At 37.4% G+C, this 24539-nt stretch overlaps 1 protein-coding gene across 5 annotated transcripts in view; it reads right to left on the bottom strand.

The window, feature by feature from the left end:
- Nucleotides 1–24539, bottom strand: part of Dse (dermatan sulfate epimerase) — a 73079-nt gene that overhangs the window by 3778 nt on the left and 44762 nt on the right. For 2 of the 5 annotated variants that reach the window (XM_046426427.2, XM_046426428.2), the window contains 3 exons: nt 14752–15005; nt 12221–12460; nt 923–1130 (listed from right to left, as the gene is read on the bottom strand). In XM_046426427.2, the coding sequence (XP_046282383.1) occupies nt 923–1130; nt 12221–12460; nt 14752–15005 (702 nt within the window). Of the gene's footprint in view, nt 1–922; nt 1131–12220; nt 12461–14656; nt 15006–24539 lie in introns of those variants that run through there. The other 3 variants (XM_058573250.1, XM_058573251.1, XM_046426429.1) reach the window with 3 other exon arrangements.

Below are 24539 nucleotides of genomic sequence, written 5' to 3'. Positions count from 1 at the left end.
GGTTGCATATTCATGGTAAGTAAAAGTGTTACTTTCTTTTTACTATTAAGTAGTTACTCCAAACCCCTCAAAGGAGCCCCAATGGTTGTACATTAATATATTTAGCTCATCTATGAAAATAGTTTTAAAATGCTAGTTAAACTAGATAGTTACCACTTTTCTAATGTTTTTTTTTCCCTCCTTAACTGTGTAAACTTTGAAAAAAAGAATAAAGAGAAGCAGACTATAATCAGCTTATTTTGGAGCTGAATGCAAATTTCAATAGCCTGAAAGTCATCAGGGATTAATGATTAACTGGTTCCCTGTAATTTTGATTTTAACTTATTGGATGCCAACAATATATTTGGCAATATTTTAAAAAGGATACACAAGCCTCTCCTTCTGGGCTTAAAAGATTACGGCAAAAAAAATTACACGGTCCTTTTATTATCAAAGTGAAGCTGTCAAATACTGTCAAGCACTTTTAAACATTTTTGAAAGTTTAGGAACAGCTTTGCTATTAGAAGATTATAATGCTCCATTTACCAAAACAAAACAAAATATTTTAGTACCTTCTTATTTTCATGTGATCATAAGAATAATCTGGACTAGATTTTGTGGCTTTCTTCTTAAATGATTTAAAAAATGGTGTCGAATCAAATCAAGATTTTCTATGAAATAGAAAAGGCCTAAGACATCTCTAATACAAGGGAATCAAGAACTACAATGTGTAATTATATCTTGAATGTAAAGAAATGTTTCTAGCAGTTTCAAATATTGTGATGGAAGTTAAACTAAAGCTGCACATATTTAGGTAACATGGAGAAGAGGTTTTAAAATGGATTTTAGATTAGTATTTCCTTTTAAATGCAAAAAATTAGTGCACAGCATGAATAGTACCCCCATTACTTTTTCTCTTTAAAGCCAACCCAATGTGTCATACCAGAGAAATTCCGTGTGCAAAGTGCACCAGCGCTGCCCTTTGGATGGTGTCCCTGGACCTTCTACCACACGATTCCTTCTGATCTGGTCAGCCAGCCAGTTTCCACTGCCATTACGCATGACAAATTTATCCAGGAACACTAATTGGCTTTCTGGACCATAAAACCAGTTGTAATTTGAATCTGCAATGGCTACAGTTCTTTGAAACCCTGGGGAAGGAAGTTTGAAAGAATTGAGATCAACTTAAAACTGTATATTCACATAAAGATCTAAACAATGATTTTCAAACCTAGCTGCAAATTAGAATCAATGGTGTATCTTGGATAAAATAAAACCATGATGTCCATGCTCTATCCCACATCAATCAAAATCAAAATCCCCCTGAAGGTCTTCCATAAATCTTGTATGCAAGCTTGTATTCGTTATGTGGCAATTTGTCATTGATAACAAATGTGTAACACTTATTAATGTATATAAACATTTTACCCTCTTTGTTCATTTTTCAACATCCATACTATGTACAACTATATTTGCATCTTTGCATGAATATCCTCTTGTGCACAGTAAGTTCCTGAACCTGGAACGAGTACTAGCTCTCCCTCAGCTCAACTTGCATTCCAGGCCAGGACAATAACACAAAGTACTCCCATTTGATTTCTAAAAAAATTAGTGTATATAATATAATGCAGGACAAAAACTTAACTCCCAGAAAAGATTCTGTTGGAATCTGTTTATGTACTGCTGGAAGTTAAAGAAGTAGAAAATGCAAGGATCATCAAGCAAAGAATTGTTATTGGATTAAGGAAGAAAGACAAAGAAGAAGAACAGATATGCTCCAGGTACTCTTGAAAAAGAAGACTGGGAGAAAACTCTGGGCCAGATAAGAATAACCATCACCAGAATCCAGACTATCAACTGTAGCAAAAAGGAGATTGCAGTGGAGAACAGATTGCCAAAACACAGAATTCTTTTAATAAAAAATACCACCATGATTGTATTTATATAATTCACAGCTAATAATTTCTCCTTCTAACCAACTAGTAAATGCTTTTCCAAGTAAATCTTAGCATAAAATGTGATAGTACAAAGATCACATCAAGTCTGTGAGATCCTTGAAGGAGAGAATGTATTTTATTTCTCTTTAAATCCCCTGCCTAAGCCAATTTGGAAGGCAGTATGGAGATTTCTTGGAAAGCTGGGAATGGAACCACCATTTGACCCAGCTATTCCCCTTCTCGGTCTATTCCCTAAAGACCTAAAAAGAGCATGCTACAGGGACACTGCTACATCGATGTTCATAGCAGCACAATTCACAATAGCAAGACTGTGGAACCAACCTAGATGCCCTTCAATAGACGAATGGATAAAAAAAATGTGGCATTTATACACAATGGAGTATTACTCTGCATTAAAAAATGACAAAATCATAGAATTTGCAGGGAAATGGATGGCATTAGAGCAGATTATGCTAAGTGAAGCTAGCCAATCCCTAAAAAACAAATGCCAAATGTCTTCTTTGATATAAGGAGAGTAACTAAGAACAGAGTAGGGACGAAAAGCATGAGAAGAAGATTAACATTAAACAGGGATGAGAGGTGGGAGGGAAAGGGAGAGAGAAGGGAAATTGCATGGAAATGGAAGGAGACCCTCAGGGTTATACAAAATTACATACAAGAGGAAGTGAGGGGAAAGGGGAAAAAAAAACAAGGGGGAGGAATGAATGACAGTAGAGGGGGTAAAGAGAGAAGAGGGGAGGGGAGGGGAGGGGAGGGGGATAGTAGAGGATAGGAAAGGCAGCAGAATACAACAGACATTAGTATGGCAATATGTAAATCAATGGATGTGTAACTGATGTGATTCTGCAATCTGTATACAGGGTAAAAATGGGAGTTCATAACCCACTTGAATCAAAGTGTGAAATATGATATATCAAGAACTATGTAATGTTTTGAACAACCAACAATAAAAATTTAAAAAAAATCTCAGGGAATAATGCCTAGAGTTAATATATGGGGTGGCATCAAATTAAAAAGCTTCTGCACAGCAAGGAAACAATTATGAATGTGAACAAAGAACCTACAGAATGGGAGAAAAATCTTTGCTAGCTACTCTTCCAACAGAGAGTTAGTATCTATACTACACAAAGAAATTTTTAAAATTTAACACCAAAAAAAATCAAATAATTCAATAAATGGGCAAATGAACTAAACAGATACTTCTCAAAAGAAGAAATACAAACAGCCAACAAATCTATGAAAAATATGTTTAACATTATTAGCAATAAGAGAAATGCAAATCAAAACTATACTGAGATTTCACCTCACATCAGTCAGAATGGCAGTCATCAAGAATACAAACAATAGTGAATGTGGAGAAAAAGGCACTTTACACTGTTGGTGAGATTGTAAATTAGTACAACCACTATGAAAATCACTATGGAGTTTCCTCAAAAGACTAAGAATGGAATCACCATATGACTTAGCTATATCACTCCTCAGTATTTAACCTAAAGAATTGAAGTCAGCATTCTATGGTGATATATGCATACCCATGTTTATAGCAGCACAATACACAAGAGCCAAACTTTGGAACCAGCCTAGATGTCAATCAATAAAGAAAATGTAGTTCATATACATACTGGAATTTTATTAAATCATAAAGAAAATGAAATTATGTCATTTGGAGGAAAATGGATAAAACCTGGAAAGGTTATGTTAAGCAAAGAGCCAAACTCAAAAGGTCAAGATTTGTATGATCTCATATATGGAAGCTACAGAGGAGAAAAGAAAAGAATTATGAGGAGGAATCTCATAAAAATCCAAGGGATGTCAGTAGAATATAAGAAAGGAACTAGGGGGAAGTAAGAAGGGAGGGAAAGGATAAATACTGGGAATGACATTGGCCAAATTATGTTGCTATATTGTGTACAAGTATAAATATGTAACAAGAAATCCCACCATTATGTAAAACTATAATGCACCAATAAAAAATGTGGAAAAAAAATCCCCTGCCTAGTCCAATGCCTGGCATATAGATGTTCAATAAAAGTTTATTGAATTAATAAACACAAACATGTAAATGCTCCCTTTATAGGTGTTCCTATTGTCTTTTCCAGTTTAGGAAGTAGCCACAAGCACAGCTCAGGGTAGACTCAAGCCCTTAGACTCAGCCTAAAATGGCTGGCTATTAGAACTCTGCTCAAATTACAAAAAGCACTGGGACCTCTTAGAGACCCCTTTCTTTAGAAGGACTTTGTTTACCAAGATGAACTGCAAGACAGCCTCTCCTGTATGTCTAAGAATAAGCAATAAAGAATAGGCTGTGAATGTAAGTCTAAACTAAATCTTAAAATGATTATTTTGTTCACAGCATTTTTTGATAACTAATCCAATTAAGGAGCTTCTAATCCATCTGTATTCAACCAGAGCAAAATGGTTTAAATACTGTATTTTGTGTTGTAGGTTTAGAATTACCAAATAAAGATTATATTTTCTGGGGGCAGGGAGATCCATCTTGATGAAAATTTATCTCCTAAACTATTTCTAATACCTTAGTTCTGTTTTACAAATAAAGTGAATTACAAAGCTCTCCTAGAAATAAATAATTAAAACACATGTGCATGCATGCACACCCAGGCACGTATTTCAGAGCCAGTTGTCTTACAAGGCCAAACTACACAGCAATATTAAATTGGAAATTTTATAGAAGTTGTTGCTTTTGTTTTGTTTTCTATATACTATACTGGTTATTTTTTTTAAAAAAGAATAATAAATCATCAACACAATATGTAGGTATAATACATTTTGAATCATGTCTATGTGGTTCTGAAGAAAAGATTAGAAATTAAAACCCTCTCATTCAGCCATAGAACAGGTAATTTCAGGCTGCAATTCGCCTGCGGCTTGCAGACAGATTGCTAGGGTTCAGCGCCTGGGGGCTTCTTAAAATCTGATCTTATCGGAGTGAACACGGAGCACGGGGCGGCCAAGTCCCGGCTCCCGGAACCGTCCCGGAACCGCCCTGGCTCCGGGCTGCGGAGCCTGCGGAGGCTGCTTCTTGGACCCTGCTAATATCAGAGCAAACACGAAACACCAAGAAGCCGAATTCCAGCTCCCGGAACTGAGCCCGCGGGGACTGCTTCTTGGAGCTTACACTTATAGGAGCTTACACCGAGCACAGAGCGGCCGAGTTCCGGCTCCCGGAACCGTCCCGGAACCGCCCTGGCTCAGGGCTGCGGAGCCCGCGGAGGCTGCTTCTTGGACCCTGCTACTATCAGAGCATACACCAAACACTAAGCGGCCGAATTCCGGCTCCCGGAACTGAGCCCGCGGGGGCTGCTTCTTGGAGCCTACACTTATAGGAGCTTACACCGAGCACGGAGCGGCCGAGTTCCGGCTCCCGGAACTTCCCTGGACCGGGGCTAGGAGCCCGCGGAAACTGTGTCTCGGTCCGGGTCCTGCTGAGGGCAGGTCAGGACTCACCCATTGCTTGGGTTGCCTGGCAAGGGGAACGAAATGCTGCCATTCGCATAGGATACCAACATGGCAGAGATCTGATGTCAGCAGAAAGCGGTGGAGGAGAGATCTTCATCAATACCAGCGGTGACATAAGCAGTTGGTCTTCTGGTAAGGGGGGTGAGGCTCAGTCACCCGAGTCTCCTCAATTTGTCCTCGAGCCGGAGGGAAGGAGCCGGGCCGCCGCCAGCCCCCGGAGCAGGCCCAGCGGCTCGCCAGCGTGGTGACCGCGTGACCCCAATTGGAGAGGGGGCGGAGCGGAGCCGCCACCCACACCCGCCAGGTGGGCAGACCCACGACCCAGTAGTACATGGGCGTGGTAGGAGGGGCAGGGCAGAGCCGCCCTTCGCGCTTGCAAGGTAAACAGACCTGTGACAGCCTGGCGGGTCAGGCCCAGTGGCCTGCCAGTGTGGTACACACGTCACCCCAACTCGAGTAGGGGCAGAGCAGATCCTTATCCCACGCCCGGATCAGGCCCTGCCGGTGTGGTGGTCACGTGACCCCAATTGGAGTGGGGGTGGAGCGGAACTGCCACCCGTGCCCGCAGGGTGAGCAGACCAGTGATCAACCTGCAGATCAGGCCCAGGGGTCCGCAGGCGTGGTAGGAGGGGCAGGGCAGATCCGCCGCCCGCGCCTTCAAGGTAGGCAGACCTACAACAGACCGGCGGATCAGGCCCAGGAGCCTGCCGGCGGGGTACAAACACCACCCTAATTGGAGTAGGGACAGAGCAGAGTCGCCTCCCTTGCCAGGAACAGACCCAGCATCCTGCAGGCGGGGTAGTCACGACACCCCAATTGGAGTAGGGGCAAAGCAGAGCCTCCACTCGTGCCCGAAAGGTGGGCAGATCTGCGACCGACCAGCAGGACAGGCCCAGTGGCCTGCTGGTACGACAGACACGACACCCCAATTGGAGTAGGGGCAGAACAGAGCCGCCACCAGCTCCCAGAACAGGCCCAGTGACCTGCCGGCGTGGTAGCCACGACACCCCAATTGGAATAAGGAGAGAGCAGAGCCGCCGCCCGCACCTGCAGGAAAGATATGCAAGCAGTATGAAAAGACAAGGAAAGAAAGGACCACAAGCAATGCAGGTCAACGCAACTTTAGAAGAGGTAACAGCTGCAGCAGATGGAATGTCAGATAAAGAATTCAGGATATACATGCTTCAGATGATCTGGAGTATCAAGGAAGACATTAAACAGCAAAATCAGACAATGAAAGATCACTTCGACAACGAATTACGCAAACAAATCCAGGAAGCAAAGGATCAACTATACAGGGAGATAGAGGTTATAAAAAACAAGCAATCAGAAATCCTAGAAATGCAGGAAGCAATAAACCAACTTAAAAACTCAATGGAGAATACTACCAACAGAGTAGAACACTTAGAAGATAGAACATCAGACAATGAAGACAAAGTATTTCAACTGGAAAAGAACATAGACAGCTCAGCAAGACTGTTAAGAAACCATGAGCAGAACATCCAAGAAATATGGGATAACATTAAGAGACCAAACTTAAGAGTCATTGGGATACAGGAAGGTACAGAGCTCCAAACCAAAGGAATGAGCAGTCTATTCCATGAAATAATACAAGAAAACTTCCCAGACTTGAAGAATGAGACAGAATCCCAAATCCTAGAAGCCTACAGGACGCCGAATGTGCAAAATCATAAGAGATCCACACCTAGACACATTATAATGAAGATGCCCAACATACAGAATAAGGAGAGAATTTTAAAAGCTACAAGAGAAAGGAAGCAGATTACATTTAGGGGCAAGCCAATCAGGATAACAGCTGATCTTTCAACACAGACTCTGAAAGCTAGAAGATCCTGGAATAACATATTTCAAACACTGAAAGATAATGGGTTCCAACCAAGAATTGTGTATCCAGCGAAATTAAGCTTCAGGATGGAGAATGAAATTAAAACCTTCCACGATAAACAAAAGTTTAAAGAATTCGCAGCTAGAAAACCATCTCTTCAAAACATCCTAGCCAAAGTATTACAGGAAGAGGAAATGGAAAATAACAATGAAAACCAACAGTGGGAGGTAGGACAGTAAAGGGGGGGGGGAAACAATCAAAGAGGAAAACAAACAATGTTTAGTAACAGAAATAAACAAATATGGCTGGAAGAACAACCCATATCTCAATAATAACCCTAAATGTTAATGGCTTAAACTCACCAATTAAGAGACACAGGCTAGTAGAATGGATCACAAAACAAGACCCAACAATATGCTGCCTACAGGAGACGCATTTGATAGGAAAAGACATACATAGGCTGAAGGTGAAAGGTTGGGAAAAATCATATCACTCATATGGACTTCGGAAACAAGCAGGCGTGTCCATACTCATATCAAATAAAATAGATTTCAAGCCAAAGTTAATCAAAAGAGATAAAGAGGGACACTACATACTGCTTAAGGGAACCATACACCAACAAGACATAACAATCATAAATATTTATGCCCCAAACAATGGTGCAGCTATGTTCGTCAAACAAACTCTTCTCAAGTTCAAGAGTCTAATAGACCACCACACCATAATCATGGGAGACTTCAACACACCTCTCTCGCCACTGGACAGATCTTCCAAACAAAAGTTGAATAAGGAAACTATAGAACTCAATAACACTATTAATAACCTAGACCTAATTGACATATATAGAGTATACCACCCAACATCAAGCAGTTACACTTTTTTCTCAGCAGCACATGGATCCTTCTCAAAAATAGATCATATATTATGTCACAGGGCAACTCTTAGACAATATAAAGGAGTAGAGATATTACCATGCATCTTATCTGATCATAATGGAATGAAACTGAAAATCAACGATAAAAGAAGGAAGGAAAAAGCATACATCAATTGGAGAATGAACAATAGGTTACTGAATGATCAATGGGTTATAGAAGACATCAAGGAGGAAATTAAAAAATTCTTAGAGATAAATGAAAACACAGACACAACATATCGGAATCTATGGGACACATTGAAAGGAGTTCTAAGAGGAAAATTCATTGCTTGGAGTTCATTCCTTAAAAAAAGAAAAAACCAACAAATAAATGATCTCACACTTCATCTCAAAATCCTTGAAAAAGAAGAGCAAAACAACAGCAAAAGAAGTAGAAGGCAAGAAATAATTAAAATCAGAGCTGAAATTAATGAAATCGAAACAAAAGAAACAATTGAAAAAATTGACAAAACTAAAAGTTGGTTCTTTGAAAAAATAAACAAAATCGACAGACCCTTAGCGATGCTAGTGAAGAGAAGAAGAGAGAGAACTCAAATTACTAGCATACGGGATGAAAAAGGCAATATCACAACAGACACTTCAGAAATACAGAAGATAATCAAAAACTATTTTGAATCCTTATACTCCAATAAATTAGAAGATAGTGAAGGCATAGATAAATTTCTTAAGTCATATGATCTGCCCAGATTGAGTCAGGAGGATATAGACAACCTAAACAGACCAATATCAATTGAGGAGATAGAAGAAACCATAAAAAGACTACCAACTAAGAAAAGCCCAGGTCCCGATGGGTATACAGCAGAATTTTACAAAACCTTTAAAGAAGAACTAATACCAATACTTTTCAAGCTACTTCAGGAAATAGAAAAGGAGGGAGAACTTCCAAATTCATTCTATGAGGCCAACATCACCCTGATACCTAAACCAGACAAAGACACTTCAAAGAAAGAAAACTACAGACCAATATCTCTAATGAACCTAGATGCAAAAATCCTCAATAAAATTCTGGCGAATCGGATACAAAAACATATAAAAAAAATTGTACACCATGATCAAGTAGGATTCATCCCTGGGATGCAAGGCTGGTTCAATATACGGAAATCAATAAATGTTATTCACCACATCAATAGACTTAAAAATAAGAACCATATGATCATCTCGATAGATGCGGAAAAAGCATTTGACAAAGTACAGCATCCCTTTATGTTCAAAACTCTAGAAAAACTAGGGATAACAGGAACATACCTCAATATTGTAAAAGCAATCTATGCTAAGCCTCAGGCTAGCATTATTCTGAATGGAGAAAAACTGAAGGCATTCCCTCTAAAATCTGGAACAAGACAGGGATGCCCTCTCTCTCCACTTCTCTTCAACATAGTTCTCGAAACACTGGCCAGAGCAATTAGACAGACGAAAGAAATTAAAGGCATAAAAATAGGAAAAGAAGAAATTAAATTATCACTATTTGCAGATGATATGATTCTATATCTAGCAGACCCAAAAGGCTCTACAAAGAAACTATTAGAGCTAATAAATGAATTCAGCAAAGTGGCAGGATTTAAAATCAACACGCATAAATCAAAGGCATTCCTGTATATCAGCGACAAATCCTCTGAAATGGAAATGAGGACAACCACTCCATTCAAAATATCTTCAAAAAAAATAAAATACTTGGGAATCAACCTAACAAAAGAGGTGAAAGACTTATACAATGAAAACTACAGAACCCTAAAGAGAGAAATAGAAGAAGATCTTAGAAGATGGAAAAATATACCCTGTTCATGGATAGGCAGAACTAACATCATCAAAATGGCGATATTACCAAAAGTTCTCTATAGGTTTAATGCAATGCCAATCAAAATCCCAATGGCATTTCTTGTAGAAATAGAGAAAGCAATCATGAAATTCATATGGAAAAATAAAAGCCCCAGAATAGCAAAAACAATGCTAAGCAAGAAGTGTGAATCAGGCGGTATAGCGATACCAGACTTCAAACTGTACTACAGAGCAATAGTAACAAAAACAGCATGGTACTGGTACCAAAACAGGCGTGTGGACCAATGGTACAGAATAGAGGACACAGAAACCAATCCACAAAACTACAACTATCTTATATTTGATAAAGGGGCTAAAAGCATGCAATGGAGGAAGGATAGCATCTTCAACAAATGGTGCTGGGAAAACTGGAAATCCATATGCAACAAAATGAAACTGAATCCCTTTCTCTCGCCATGCACAAAAGTGAATTCAAAATGGATCAAGGAACTTGATATCAAATCAGAGACGCGCCGTCTGATAGAAGAAAAAGTTGGCTACGATCTACAGTCGGTGGGGTCGGGCTCCAAATTCCTCAATAGGACACCCATAGCACAAAAGTTAATAACTAGAATCAACAAATGGGACTTACTCAAACTAAGAAGTTTTTTCTCAGCAAAAGAAACAATAAGAGAGGTAAATAGGGAGCCTACATCCTGGGAACAAATCTTTACTCCTCACACTTCAGATAGAGCCCTAATATCCAGAGTATACAAAGAACTCAAAAAATTAGACAATAAGAGAACAAACAACCCAATCAACAAATGGGCCAAGGACCTGAACAGACACTTCACAGAGGAGGACATACAGTCAATCAACAAGTACATGAAAAAATGCTCAACATCTCTAGCTGTCAGAGAAATGCAAATCAAAACCACCCTAAGATACCATCTCACTCCAGTAAGATTGGCAGCCATTAGGAAGTCAAACAACAACAAGTGCTGGCGAGGATGTGGGGAAAAGGGTACACTTGTACATTGCTGGTGGGACTGCAGATTGGTGCAGCCAATTTGGAAAGCAGTATGGAGATTTCTTGGAAAGCTGGGAATGGAGCCACCATTTGACCCAGCTATTCCCCTTCTTGGTCTATTCCCTAAAGACCTAAAAAGAGCATGCTACAGGGACACTGCTACATCGATGTTCATAGCAGCACAGTTCACAATAGCAAGACTGTGGAACCAACCTAGATGCCCTTCAATAGACGAATGGATAAAAAAAATGTGGCATTTATACACAATGGAGTATTACTCTGCATTAAAAAATGACAAAATCATAGAATTTACAGGGAAATGGATGGCATTAGAGCAGATTATGCTAAGTGAAGCTAGCCAATCCCTAAAAAACAAATGCCAAATGTCTTCTTTGATATAAGGAAAGTAACTAAGAACAGAGTAGGGACGAAGAACAGGAGAAGAAGATTAACATTTAACAGGGATGAGAGGTGGGAGGGAAAGGGAGAGAGAAGGTAAATTGCACGGTAATGGAAGGAGACCCTCAGGGTTATACAGTGGAGGGGGTAGAGAGAGAGGAGGGGAGGGGAGGGGAGAGGTGGGGAGGGGGGAGGGTGGATGATGGGAAAGGCAGCGGAGCACAACAGACACTAGTATGGCAATTTGTAAATCAATGGATGTGTAACTGATGTGAATCTGCAATCTGTGTATGGGGTGAAGGTGGGAGTTCATAACCTACTAGAATCAAAGTGTGGAATATGATATGTCAAGAAATTTGTAATGTTTTGAACAACCCACAATAAAAAATTAAAAAAAAAAAAAAAAAAAAAAAAAAAAAAAGAAATTAAAACCTACAATAGGATTGATCAGGGATCACAGAAAAAGAAAAACTGACATTTAATCCTTAATGTTAATATTTTATTAGATTCGTAAAAATTAGTTTATGAATATTCAAGTTTGTGTGTGTGTGTGTGTGTACATATGTGTGTGTAAAAATGTAAGAACTGTGGGGACTAGATATTATATTTGATCCATTATGCTCCAACCTTTATAATACCTAAATCATAAAACCTCATGTTGGCTCAAAGTGCTTTACCCATATACAGCTTTTAAATTCAAAATTTTCTTTGTTTTTTAAATAAATAATCACTTTAATCTCAGCATAAGAAACCTCATTTCTTTTCTTTGCCTAGCTTATTTTCATAGTCAGAAAAAAATTATAACTGTGTAACATTTTCCCACTTCTGAATCCTCACGATACCTGGCAAGATGGTTCTGTACATAAATGCAAAGTGTTGTTTGAGCCATGGATGGCCAAAGTGGTTGATGTCAAAGTGCCTCTGAACAAGAAACATATACTGGAAGAGTGATCTAGTGGTGTAGCTGCCATAAGCAACTCCTTCATAGAGGGAGCCATCTGTCACTTCCCGGAGTAAGACCAGAGATTTCTCCATGATGGTCAGAACTTGTTTGGTCCATAAGTAGGCTTCCTGGAGGTACCCTGAAGGATGAAAACACATGCAAACAATGACAAAAGACTAACAAAGCATAAACAAAAACATGACCAAATACTAACCTGAGTTATCTGACCAGTTTGTATTATTACAAATTACATTATCAACCTCTCATCCACATTATAAACAACACCCTGTTAATCCAGGTTTGTAGTGAGTCCATGATGTGAGTTAAAAAGTTCTTGAACACAAGTCATCTATCAATTAAATGAAAATAAACCCTTAAGTATCAAGTAATTTCCCAATCATCAGTAAACTAAAACTACATCATGTATAAGATCACAAATGGCATGTAATTTTGTAAGATAAGATTTGTACATTGAGACTCTTATTCAATTTTCCTAAAAAAAAATGCCTGAAAATATTTTTTAAAGTTTATCACTTTGTAAAACTTACAGTGTTATTTTATAGAATTTGTAACAAGATACAGCATTATAAATGGTAGACCATCTTCAATTTGTCCTGTCATTAGAAGACAGTCTCTCATTACTTATGTGCTTTTAGATTTCACAGAATTTGAAAAGGTAGCACTGTGGAGCTGAGAAATCTTTGGAATGAAAATCTAATGGTGAAAAAAAAAAATCAAGTGTGAGTCCTGAGTCTGCCAAAAGTGAGCTGCATGACTTTGTTCAACTACTTTTTTAACCAGTTACATATGTTCAACTACTTTTTTAACCAGTTACATTTGTTCAACTACTTTTTTAACCAGTTACATTTCTCAATCTCCCCACTGAAAATTCAAAATCTAAAACATCTTATAAAATCTTTTGGACACAGAAATGTTAGCTTTCAAGAATTCTTACATTTAGACAAAAATAAGAACTATTTATATTTCTTCAGCATTTATAATTTACAGAGCACTGAAAAAAATCTCCCTTAATTCTTTTAAGGACCCAGATAAGCCTTGTTACACCAAAACTACAAGAAGGGTGCCTTGTTCCAAACCTGTGGCACATGACACAAAATGAACAGAACTTTGATCCAAACCTAGGACTTTACCAAGGTCTATGAGGTGTGTCAGGTGTAAGGACTTCCAGAACTCCAGATGCCATTAGCTCTGGGCCTAACCCCAAGCCCCAGGCTATGACCTGGCCCCCAACTCACAGAGACAGCATGCTTGCAGGCTTGGCTGTACAGGGGTGACTACTAAATGTCCCTTGACTCCTTCTGCCACCCAGCTCCGTACCGGACATGGCAGTCTTCTCAATACTTTTCTAGTTCCATCCTTTGTCATTTGAATTTAAAATTCCAATCATCATCATCTTTTCTTTTTTTCCTCTGTGTCTTCCTTCTCCATCTCTGTTTCCATGCAGGTACCAATATGACTGATGCCTAAATCCAGGCCACTGCTCCTTGGATACCCCATTACCTGATTTTCCTGGTTTGTTTTTTTTTTCAAAAAATCCCCTTCAGGCAATGTCCACTAAAATACTTTGTAAACTACAGATCTCTGTTACTACAAGGTACTGATATTGTTGTTAAAGGAGGATTTTTTTTTCCCTAAGACTTAATTTAAAAGCAATAGTTGGTTGATATGATAAGGGAGAAAACCAGATTTGGGTAAAATCTGTTGTTGAAGAATCTATAAAATGCTGAGTAATTCTTATGGGCAATATAAACAAGAGTTAAATTCTTTTAGGTTTCCAAGCTCCAATTACATATTTAGTATTCTAATAATTCACAGGGATCTTAAGAACTCTTTTTCTTAAATACAATCTCAATCATTTCTGGATTTTCAAAGGAGCTATAATTACGTTAGCTACAAGAACAAAGAAAATGTGACATTGGGAAGTATGTAGTATGTTAATGCAAAGTAGCTAAACAATCCACAAAAGTTCTTTCTACTTTTGACTTAAACAATCTAGTCTGGTTGCTTTAAGTCTTTAGAGAAAAAAAAAAAGAATAGTGAAGTTATGAGTCATATCTGTGTGCTAGGAATATTTATTTCAAGTAAGACCTTCATTTATTCCAGACTGGCTAACTTCACTGTCAAAATGAATATTTGTCACTGACTCTATACTGTAAGGATATGGCCTGGAATGATGACAAGTCATAATTAAGTACCATACAGGCTAATATAACTAGCAGAAATTAAGGAAGGTATATCCTTTAATTAACTAAGAGATGCCCTGAGTATTACTTCATTTCACAGGTTTAGTTAGGATACAAGTATGAACATGTACCTAAGAAGAGTTATAAAAATGCTTTGCTCACTACATGGCAACGATGACTGATGTCAGGTCAGGCATCACCTTGGCCATGATGTGATCACACACACCTTGATTCATCAGAACTAGGCTTCCTGTGAGCAAAGCCATGCAGTTGGTGGGCTGATGATTGTGCAGGTATTGAAATCCCCATCCTCTCCTGTATGAAGTTTCATACATATATCCTGAGGCATTGGCAATCACTTCAAGAAACTTCTCCTGTTGTGTCTTGCTCAGGTAGTTGTATAAGAAGTCATAAGCAGTGGCAAAACCAACCAAGGAGTGAGCAAGTGGGACTTCATCCCAAGGAGCATCTTTCACCAACCTGCAAAGAAAAATTAAATACATAAATGAGTGCACTAGGGCTCAGCTTTCAGCACTCTTCATAAGTGTCTATTTTGCAGAACTACAGGGCACAAATGCAGAGATAATCCAAGAGGTTTTAATGACATAGAATTGACTTCCTTCCACATAAGACAGAGGCATAAAGTATGACTCATGAAAGTTAGAATTAACACTTTTTTTTCCTCCCAGACTTATGGCAACATCAAGTTTAAGAATTTTTACTTTTTGTGTTTTCCTTCTTGATGAGAGGTGGTAGAAAATATTCAAAGAGATCTAAAGCACAGAACATGTAATGGCAAGGCAAAATTCCCTGAAGGATCTGCTCAACCAGAGCTCAACCCTTCCTTTCCATTACCTAAGGGGCTCTCAGTTCTAAGTAACTTATGGCTATGTTTTTAATAAAGTTGAACAGGAATATCAATCTTATTTCCTATGGCTGGTCAATGTGAAGGTGTGATCGTCTACAGCCCAAGACCTCTCACTATAGATAGACTTACATGGTTAACACCACAATGGGAAGAGTGGCTAAAAGGCTAATGTAAGTGGGTTCTGATTCTACCTCAGAATTTCTATATTTCCATTATTTCCCATAAACTGCACTGCTGTTAAGGTCCTTCGAATACCTTTCAGTGAAGTCTAAAAGCTGACCTGTGAAGTATTACAGTGTCATTTACTAGGCAGCCAAATTTTTGTCTGACTCACTAAAATATTTTGCAAATATTTTAATAGTGTGTGGCCTGCATTAAAGGAAGTAAAAAAAAAGATCATTCACAATCAGAACTAAAATGAATTATCCATAAAACTCTTCTCACCTGTTCAGGAAGTATTTGAGTAATCTCTTAGAGAGGGAAACAAACTTAAAGTGTACTGTGCTTGGGGAGGTCGAAGAAAGTCCTCAGGAATTATGCTGATGCTTCACATTCTATTCCATGATCCCTGAACCATTTTGAAAACTGAGTAAAACCTTTCTGCTTTCTCAAAGTGGCTTAAAATTCATACGACTAATTTGAAGAGCTACAAGGAAATGTCATATTTTGAAATAAAACTATCAATATATGTATTTAAAAGATAATGATGCTTATGTATTAAGGAATTAAATATGAACATTAAATAGTGGGGATAATAACTCCCTAATTTACAAGTGGAGATGAGCATAAATTTCAAGATGTTTATAACAACAATAATATAATATGAAAACATCTGATATGTATCTGTAATTAAGCTACAGGTTCTCCCAATGCTATTAGAATTGGAGTTAGTGAAAATTAAGATCCAATATTTTGCCCCAATGAACTCCAGAGACCTTAGGTTAAGTACATTTTTAAATATTCTGAGAGATCAACTCTTCCAGATTATGTTCTTCTTTCATAAGTTTATGCTAGAGAAGACATCTTGGTGAGTCCTTTCCTGGTCATTCTGTAAGAATTTCAAAACTTCCCCAAACAATATTTCATTCCCCTTTCCCCTTCCTTGCTTTTCTGTCCCCTTAGCAGATATATGTGTATGTCTATGTATGTTTGTGTGGGTGTATATGTGTATCAGTCACAATAGGATCTCTAGTCATAGAATCGTATGTAGCACATAATAGACTCTCAATAAACATTTTTTTGGAAAGAAAAGACAAAGGTCACCAATCTATAAAACCAGGCCACACTGTTGACAATGATTATGTGATCATTGTGAAATCAGGAATTTGGAGGGTTGCCTTTGCATTTATTAATAACTTCAGCTTTGGTGATATACCCTGGTGCTACCTTTGGTGATATACCCTGGTGCTAAAAAGACTAACATTGACCAAATGGTTAAGACCAAATGGTCACAGAAAAAGCTGCCTTATTCTAGCAGGTCAGCTTACCAGGGTGTGTACTGCTTGTAAAAAGAGAGTGAGAATGTGAATTAATTCCCTACTTCTAGGAAAAAAACAACTCAGACTGCATGCTTATTGTCAGGGAGCTGGAAATATGTTCTTGGCTCTCAGGGATTGGTGATCCTGACAGAGGCCAAGTTATCTAAGTTATCTGGTGCCTAGCCCTGTGTTGTTGAACCAGGTCATGATGCATCTCTAAATGACAGCTATACCCCACCATGATAAAAATGAGGTCAATGAACTACTACTACCTACCAACCTTCATGCATTAGCCAATGGATTTACCTATTTATTTATAATCTTTTTTTTTTTTTTTTTTTTTTTTTTTGCAGTGCTGGGGATTGAATCCAGGGTCTCAACATGATAGGCAAGTATTCTACCAGAAACCACATTCCCAGCCCCATGGGTTTATTTTTATAGGTAATAGAATACTTAGTATAATCCTCAAACTTCAAGAGATATTATCAAGCAAATTTTTTGTGAAAATTCCCATGCCCCAATATAAATTTTCTTATTTCAAGGATTCTCCAATTCAACAAAACACTAGCATACAAGTAAAAGATTGGTTTATGGTCCTTCGAACCTGAAGGACCCATCCCACATTATAAAAGCTGACTTGTAATATCTGTATTTCAAGAAGGCTATCTAGATTCTACATAGTCATACCAAGCCTCAGATTCAAAGTGTAGTAATGGAAGAGACCATATTTTATAGTCTCCTCCATAGTTTATAGAAATTTGCTCCTAGCCTATGGGTGGCAGCAGAAAAACTCTTATTGTATGGGTGTCTGATTCTGACCAGTGATTAATAAATTCACTGGAAAAGCTAGTTAAGTGAAGAATCATTAAAATAAATAAATTAATAAAGCAGACATCAAGTTGTGAATTTTGTTTCAACTTAAAATACATTTATATGTGTTCACTAATCTTTTAAATGTGAATCAAAGCCCGTTCTTTATAATATGGGTCTATGGATGAAGTTTCACTGTTATTTACTGAAAAAGAACATACACATATCATCTTAATTTCCAAGTTTGATTTCTTCATTATACTGAAAGAAATAAAAGACATTTGTGAAGGAATGTAGAATCCTTCCAGATTTTTAAGTTTCCCCCAAATTGTTTGCAAATATCATCGAAATAAAATCACAACAATATTTTTTACTGTAAGTTGTTCCAAAGGATTTAAATTGGCTTTAGAAACATTAGCTTTTTTCTTCTTGAACTCACACTTCATCTATTTACACACTATTACTAAAATTGTGTAATTACATGTGTCATTGAAACTGGGATTAACCATCTACAAAACAGCAGCTAATTAAGCTCCCAACTCAGTGCACTGAAATGCTTTCCTGATGAAATCAGTGAGAAGGTCAACAAAGGTGGATTTATTTTTATACTGAATAACTTAATGGGTCAACCTCTGAAAGATGAAGAACCCAGTCAACAAACATTCAAAATAATAAAGGTACGATATTACATGCAGTGGAATGGATTTTGATGTAAACCAGTATGAAAAGTTTGTTAACATGGTTTGCAATTCTACACTGTGACTAATTTTCATAGAACCACCATCAGTCTAGTTTTAGTATATAATCAAAGAAGAATATCCATAATTATATGAAATGGTTATTAAAATGTGCTTCCCTTTTCAATCACATATCTTCGTGGAGCTGTGGCTTTCTTCATATACTTCAACCAAAACAACACACCGCAAAAAATCTGAACACAGAAGTAGGCCTGTGAGATTTGCAAAGATGTAAAAAGATTTTCTATCTTACAAAGTATCTTACAAAGTACTTTTCATTTTCAATTTTTTTTTCTAAAAATGTTATTTATGTTAACATGAAATTAGTGTACTATTTCTAATATAATAAATATGAATAAATACTTTTTAAACTTCTCTTTTAATTTGCAAATGACAAAGTTTACTAGACATGGCCCCAACAAGCAATGTTCTTTAATGTACTCATTAATTTTTAAGAGTATAGAAGCGTCCTGAGTCCAAAGGTCAAATACTGCTATTTAAAATATTTTCAAAGGTGAATATATATGAAATAGAATGATTTGAACTTGGAAAAGAACTATTAATTTCCTGGGTTTGAGGGTAGGGTGTTGGTGGGGAAATAAAACTTATCACAAAGTGCTGTTTCTGCAAACTGAATTGCAACCACAAAAGGAAGAAAAGAGGCATAAACATCTTCTCAAAATTTAGCAGCCTGATTCTTCCAAATTTTATTATGACAATTTTATAAAGATAGACCACTTCCACTATCATAAATGCCTTCTGAACTATTGATTATGCATAGAGTACTACAGTAGGGAATCCAAGTGTATATTACTTAAAATTTGACAGTTTGATTAAATAACCAATAAAAAGTCTAGTAAAATATTGATGTTTTATATATATCTGTATTAATTAATGTTCAAATGACTGCATCTTAAAATTTTTCATAAAAAATTTTTAATAAAAATTATTTATAGAAAACAATTACCTATCAAAATATTAATTTTTAGTATTATAAAGTCCATAGAATATTATTACGGAAGTTTTAAAGAGTCAAACTGCTATAAAAAATGCCACAGACAAGGTGGCTTAACCAACAGAAAAGTATCTTCTCACAATTCTGTGAGGTAGAAGTCTGAGACTAGGGTGTCAGCATACTCAGGTTTGGATGAGAACACTCTTCCTGACTTGTAAAAATGGCCAGCCTCTGTCTTGCTGTGTGCTCCGCCTGGCTTTCCTAAGTATATGAATACAGGGAGAGAGAGAAAATTCTTGGTGTCTCTTCTCACAAGGGCCTCAGTCTGGTAAACTCATCTAAACCTAACCTCATCTAAATCTAATCTCCTAAAGGTCCCATCTTCAAATATGTCCACATTGCTGGTTAACTAGGACTTCAAAATGAATTCAGGGGGGATACAGTTCAATCCACAGTACCTGTCTACTTCATTTAGACAGTAATTTTAAAACAAATACTCAGAATAAAAGAAATTACCATTTAGAATATAAGTGGTGCCAAGAGATAACTAATACTAATTTAAATTAATCAACAGTATATACGAAATAACTACTAGAATTAATGGGGTAACTCAACTCTCTTTATAATATATTATGGCTATTAGTCCTATTTCTAGCACTTTGCAGAAACTAACAATTTTTTTTTTAAATTTTTATTGTTGGTTGTTCAAAACATTACAAATTTCTTGATATATCATATTTCACACTTTGATTCAAGTGGGTTATGAACTCCCATTTTTACCCCATATACAGATTGCAGAATCACATCAGTTACACATCCATTGATTTACATATTGCCATACTAGTGTCTGTTGTGTTCTGCTGCCTTTCCTATCCTCTACTATCCCCCCTCCCCTCCCCTTCCCTCCCCTCCCCTCTTCTCTCTCTACCCCCTCTACTGTCATTCATTTCTCCCCCTTGTTTTTTTTTCCCTTTCCCCTCACTTCCTCTTGTATGTACTTTTGTATAACCCTGAGGGTCTCCTTCCATTTCCATGCAATTTCCCTTCTCTCTCCCTTTCCCTCCCACCTCTCATCCCTGTTTAATGTTAATCTTCTTCTCATGCTTTTCGTCCCTACTCTGTTCTTACTTACTCTCCTTATATCAAAGAAGACATTTGGCATTTGTTTTTTAGGGATTGGCTAGCTTCACTTAGCATAATCTGCTCTAATGCCATCCATTTCCCTGCAAATTCTATGATTTTGTCATTTTTTAATGCAGAGTAATACTCCATTGTGTATAAATGCCACATTTTTTTTTTATCCATTCGTCTATTGAAGGGCATCTAGGTTGGTTCCACAGTCTTGCTATTGTGAATTGTGCTGCTATGAACATCGATTCCCCTTCTTGGTCTATTCCCTAAAGACCTAAAAAGAGCATGCTACAGAAACTAACAATTTTATACCAGGCTTTTCCATATGTGGATATATTCTGAAAATATATTCTATATTCTAAATTTGTAATTTTTAAAGTGTGTTTAAATGAGGAACTACAATTTGTTAAATCTTTCCGGGAAAACTAAACCAAAATGATCCTCCTCTTCCTCTTCCTCTTCCTCTTCTTCTTCTTCTTCTTTTTTTTTTCATTTTCAGAATAATATATAGAACAGTTTTATAAAATTAGAATATATTTACTTATAAAATCATAAAATAGAAAATTTGTGTATAAAAATCTGATTCTAGACACCAAGATAGTTCCAGAACTATAAATTTTAGAGAAAATGAAATAAGAATTACAAATTTAAATTCAGAACATAACAGTGAACTCTTCAGAAACTCCTAACTACAAACTTAAGTAGCGTAGCCTCAACTCCATATCAGCTAGCTTCATTGCAACTGTCTCTAAGGGTCACTATCACTCCTCAGCCTGCAGTGTCCACACAGAAACACCATCAAAATATGCCAAAGTAAGGTCAACTCTGTTTTTAAAATCCGAAAGTCTCCTGAAGGTAGCAACCTGAGAGAAAGTCCTTCAACTTTCAACCACATGCCTTTGTGTTTGAATCAACCTCCAAGAAGTTAGGATAATTGTGTATTATATCTCCTTTTAAAACCACGACTAAGATGAAAGTAATTCATTTCCCCCCCCCACCCCATTTTACATGTGAAAAATAACTATGAAAGTTAAATGTCAGTTAAATCTTTTTGGGGGGGAAGTACAGATATTTAACTCAGGGCACTGGACCCCTAAGCCACATCCTCAGCCCTATTTTGCATTTTATTTAGAGACAGGGTGTCACTGAGTTGCTTAGTGCCTTTCTTTTAGCTGAGGCTGGCTTTGAAGTTGCGATCCTCCTGCCTCAGCCTCCCAACCTGCTGGGATTACAGGTGTATGCCACTGCGCCCAGCTGTCAGTTAAATTTTGTAAGCCATTCCTATAAATTTAGCCTAATCAGGAAGTGGATTTCTAACCTGTGGCCTTTCCTGGGAAGCACACTGGGGCCTTGACAGTAATTTGCCACAAACAGAGTGAGCTACAATATGGAGGCTTGACCTAAAGGTCTTGGAATAGTTGCTCAGTAATGCAATTAGCATGTTCAGTTAAACTCCAGTCTGGTTTGCATATTCAAGGTGTCTGATCAGGTGGCTAGAATTGGCTTTGTCATTGCAAAGCAAAATACAGGATTTATCGCTACAAGGGAGAGGTTGTACTTCACGTTAATTAACGTTTAATTAAACACGCAGTATGTTAGCCATTACATACTTTATTTCTTCTTCACAACCCTCATTCGGTGTTACATCCACATTTTATAGATGGTGAGAAGAGAATCTGGATAGAAAAGTAATTTGGTTCAAGATCGTATATAGTTAATTTACATGCCGAAGCCAAGGATGGAATCCAGAACTATCTGAATCTATACTTGTCTTTACTTCTTCCTGATGAGGAGAAGCACTGTGCTTTTAAAGTCACCAAGGTTATAATAAGAATCCAGAAGAAGAAAGTGCCAGAGTTAAGGGACCTACCAAGAGGCAAGGAGAAAGTATTTCTGCAGAAATCTAATAGTATTCTAAGCCCTGAGATTTTCATGACACCAGACATGAAATATGAGAAAAGGACCACACAGTAGAAGTTACTACCATTTTGTGCTCATATGGCTGCTCAGGATCCACCCCAGGAACCTGTGAAACCAATCACAGAGTTCCCAAAACAAGTCTCTCCCTCCCCACAGACCTCTGATGAGCTTAGGGCTCCAAAGACACGCCAGGGAGAGCTGGCCTAGGGGATGGTAGACTCACCTGCATGCCCAGAACCTTCTGTCACATTAGCTGAGGACAAAGACTCTCTCCTTGACTCAACTCCATCCAGGCTCCTCTGAGCCTTCTTTTCTCTGGCTCCTGACCTGACCTTGATCTACAAAGGTTTGAAAAAACACTGTAATAGTTTCTAACATCTCAAGGTCATATATCTAAGATGACCCTCTGGTTCCTGAAAGTGCCTGCCTGAGAAAATCAAGCCTCCAAAAAAATGTACTCTTCGTTCCTGCCAAAGTACCCTATTTGAAGACAGGGTCTCTTGTCTTCCAGTCTGTGGGAGGACAGAACCCTACTTTCAATAATTGCCATCCAGCAGACACAGTGTCCCAACCACAGGCACAGTGACCAACCTTTGAAATTTTCACTTCCTTAGTCCTACTAAAACCCTGCCTGGGCCCCCTGCATTCCTTTGTTCTCCCTTTAAATTGTCTATCACTTCTATACAAGTTAAAGTTCAGTTCCACTTACACTGGACCCCTTTCCACATTGAAATAGTTATTACTGATTTAAATATGTCCTTACCACTTTAACTAGTGTCCAGTTTTATCTTTGATGGTGGCCAGAGCTAGAGGAATAGACATATACAATGTGCTCTTATTTCAAGATTTACTTTGGGGGCAAAACTACTTTTCCTATTTGGGAAATTGCTAGAAAGGTAACAGTATAATAAATGGAAGTTGATCAGTATCTTCAAGGAAAATAACTTATGAGCCCAAAATATAAAAGATCATTTTCTTCCACAATCTATATTTCTATATTTAGTATATCACTAGATGTAAGATAGCAGAACATTACCACTTAATTTTATTTTAATGCTATTAACTCCATGTCCCAATTTTAAAATATAAAAACTAAAAGGAATATTCGTTTACTTAAATGGAAAGTGTTCCATTATTTGTAGACAAAAAGAATTAATCTAAGTGTCAAAATGTGCCATGTAATTGAGAATAAAATGAGAGTAGTGCTGTTAAATGGGAAAGGTACTGTCACGTCATTATTCCAACATTTAATCCACTGGCATGAAGTCCTATTGCCCAAATATCCAAGAATTCTATCCTCAACCATCTATCTAAGTGAAATCAAACAGCATTTAAAATCATAATCCCTTTTAACTGGTCAAGTGTGCTTTGGGCTGGTGTTCGCCCAGAAAGGGTATGAGGAAGAAACATGATAAGGAAAATTAATCAACTTTGTTAACAAGATCTTGGTCTTGGCAGAATGGCACAGCTCAAAGAATTAGGGTTCAAAGCAGGCTTATCTATCAAATTTCTATCTCAAATTCTGAAAGAATCTCTTATGATAAAAAGAATTCTAAAACCTAGAAATGTGATCAAAGAGAATAACCCAAATTTGCCTATACTGTTTGCATAAGCATAATCAAATCATTTTTGCCCATTTCAAAAAAATAGTTTGGTATTTTATATGTAGACATGTTTTACATTTACATGTGTAAAATGTGAAACAAAATATGTTTCAAAAAGTTCATCTGGGCAGCTGATTAATACCATTACTTCAGTCTGTGATTGTACCAGTAAGTATCTAGTGATCAACTGAGAAACCATACATGGAAGCAGTTAATACTATTGTAAGAAAAAATTAAACATTCAAGAATAGCGAGGATGATTAAAGGTGGCTAGCCCTTCCAGGGAAGGAAACATAAATGTTGGCTCTTACTGTAATTAATAAACTGTAATAATTTTATAAATTTGTATGTATTTATGTATATCTTTTAAAATTCAATATAAACTTCCTAGTATGCAGTATCAAAAACATATCATCCATTTCAAACCTAGCATGATGCAGAAAGGGCAAAGTTATGAGTAAAGATCTAAATATTCTGACATCAAGTATATCCAAAGGAGAAAGGTTTAATC

The sequence above is a fragment of the Marmota monax genome, unplaced genomic scaffold (genome assembly GCF_021218885.2).
Source record: "Marmota monax isolate L192 unplaced genomic scaffold, Marmota_monax_Labrador192_F-V1.1 WCK01_AAM20220418_F8-fsc00174, whole genome shotgun sequence".
Taxonomy (NCBI): Eukaryota; Metazoa; Chordata; class Mammalia; order Rodentia; family Sciuridae; genus Marmota; species Marmota monax.
Note: the sequence above shows the minus strand (reverse complement) of the source record. Positions and strands in the feature narration are given on the sequence as shown.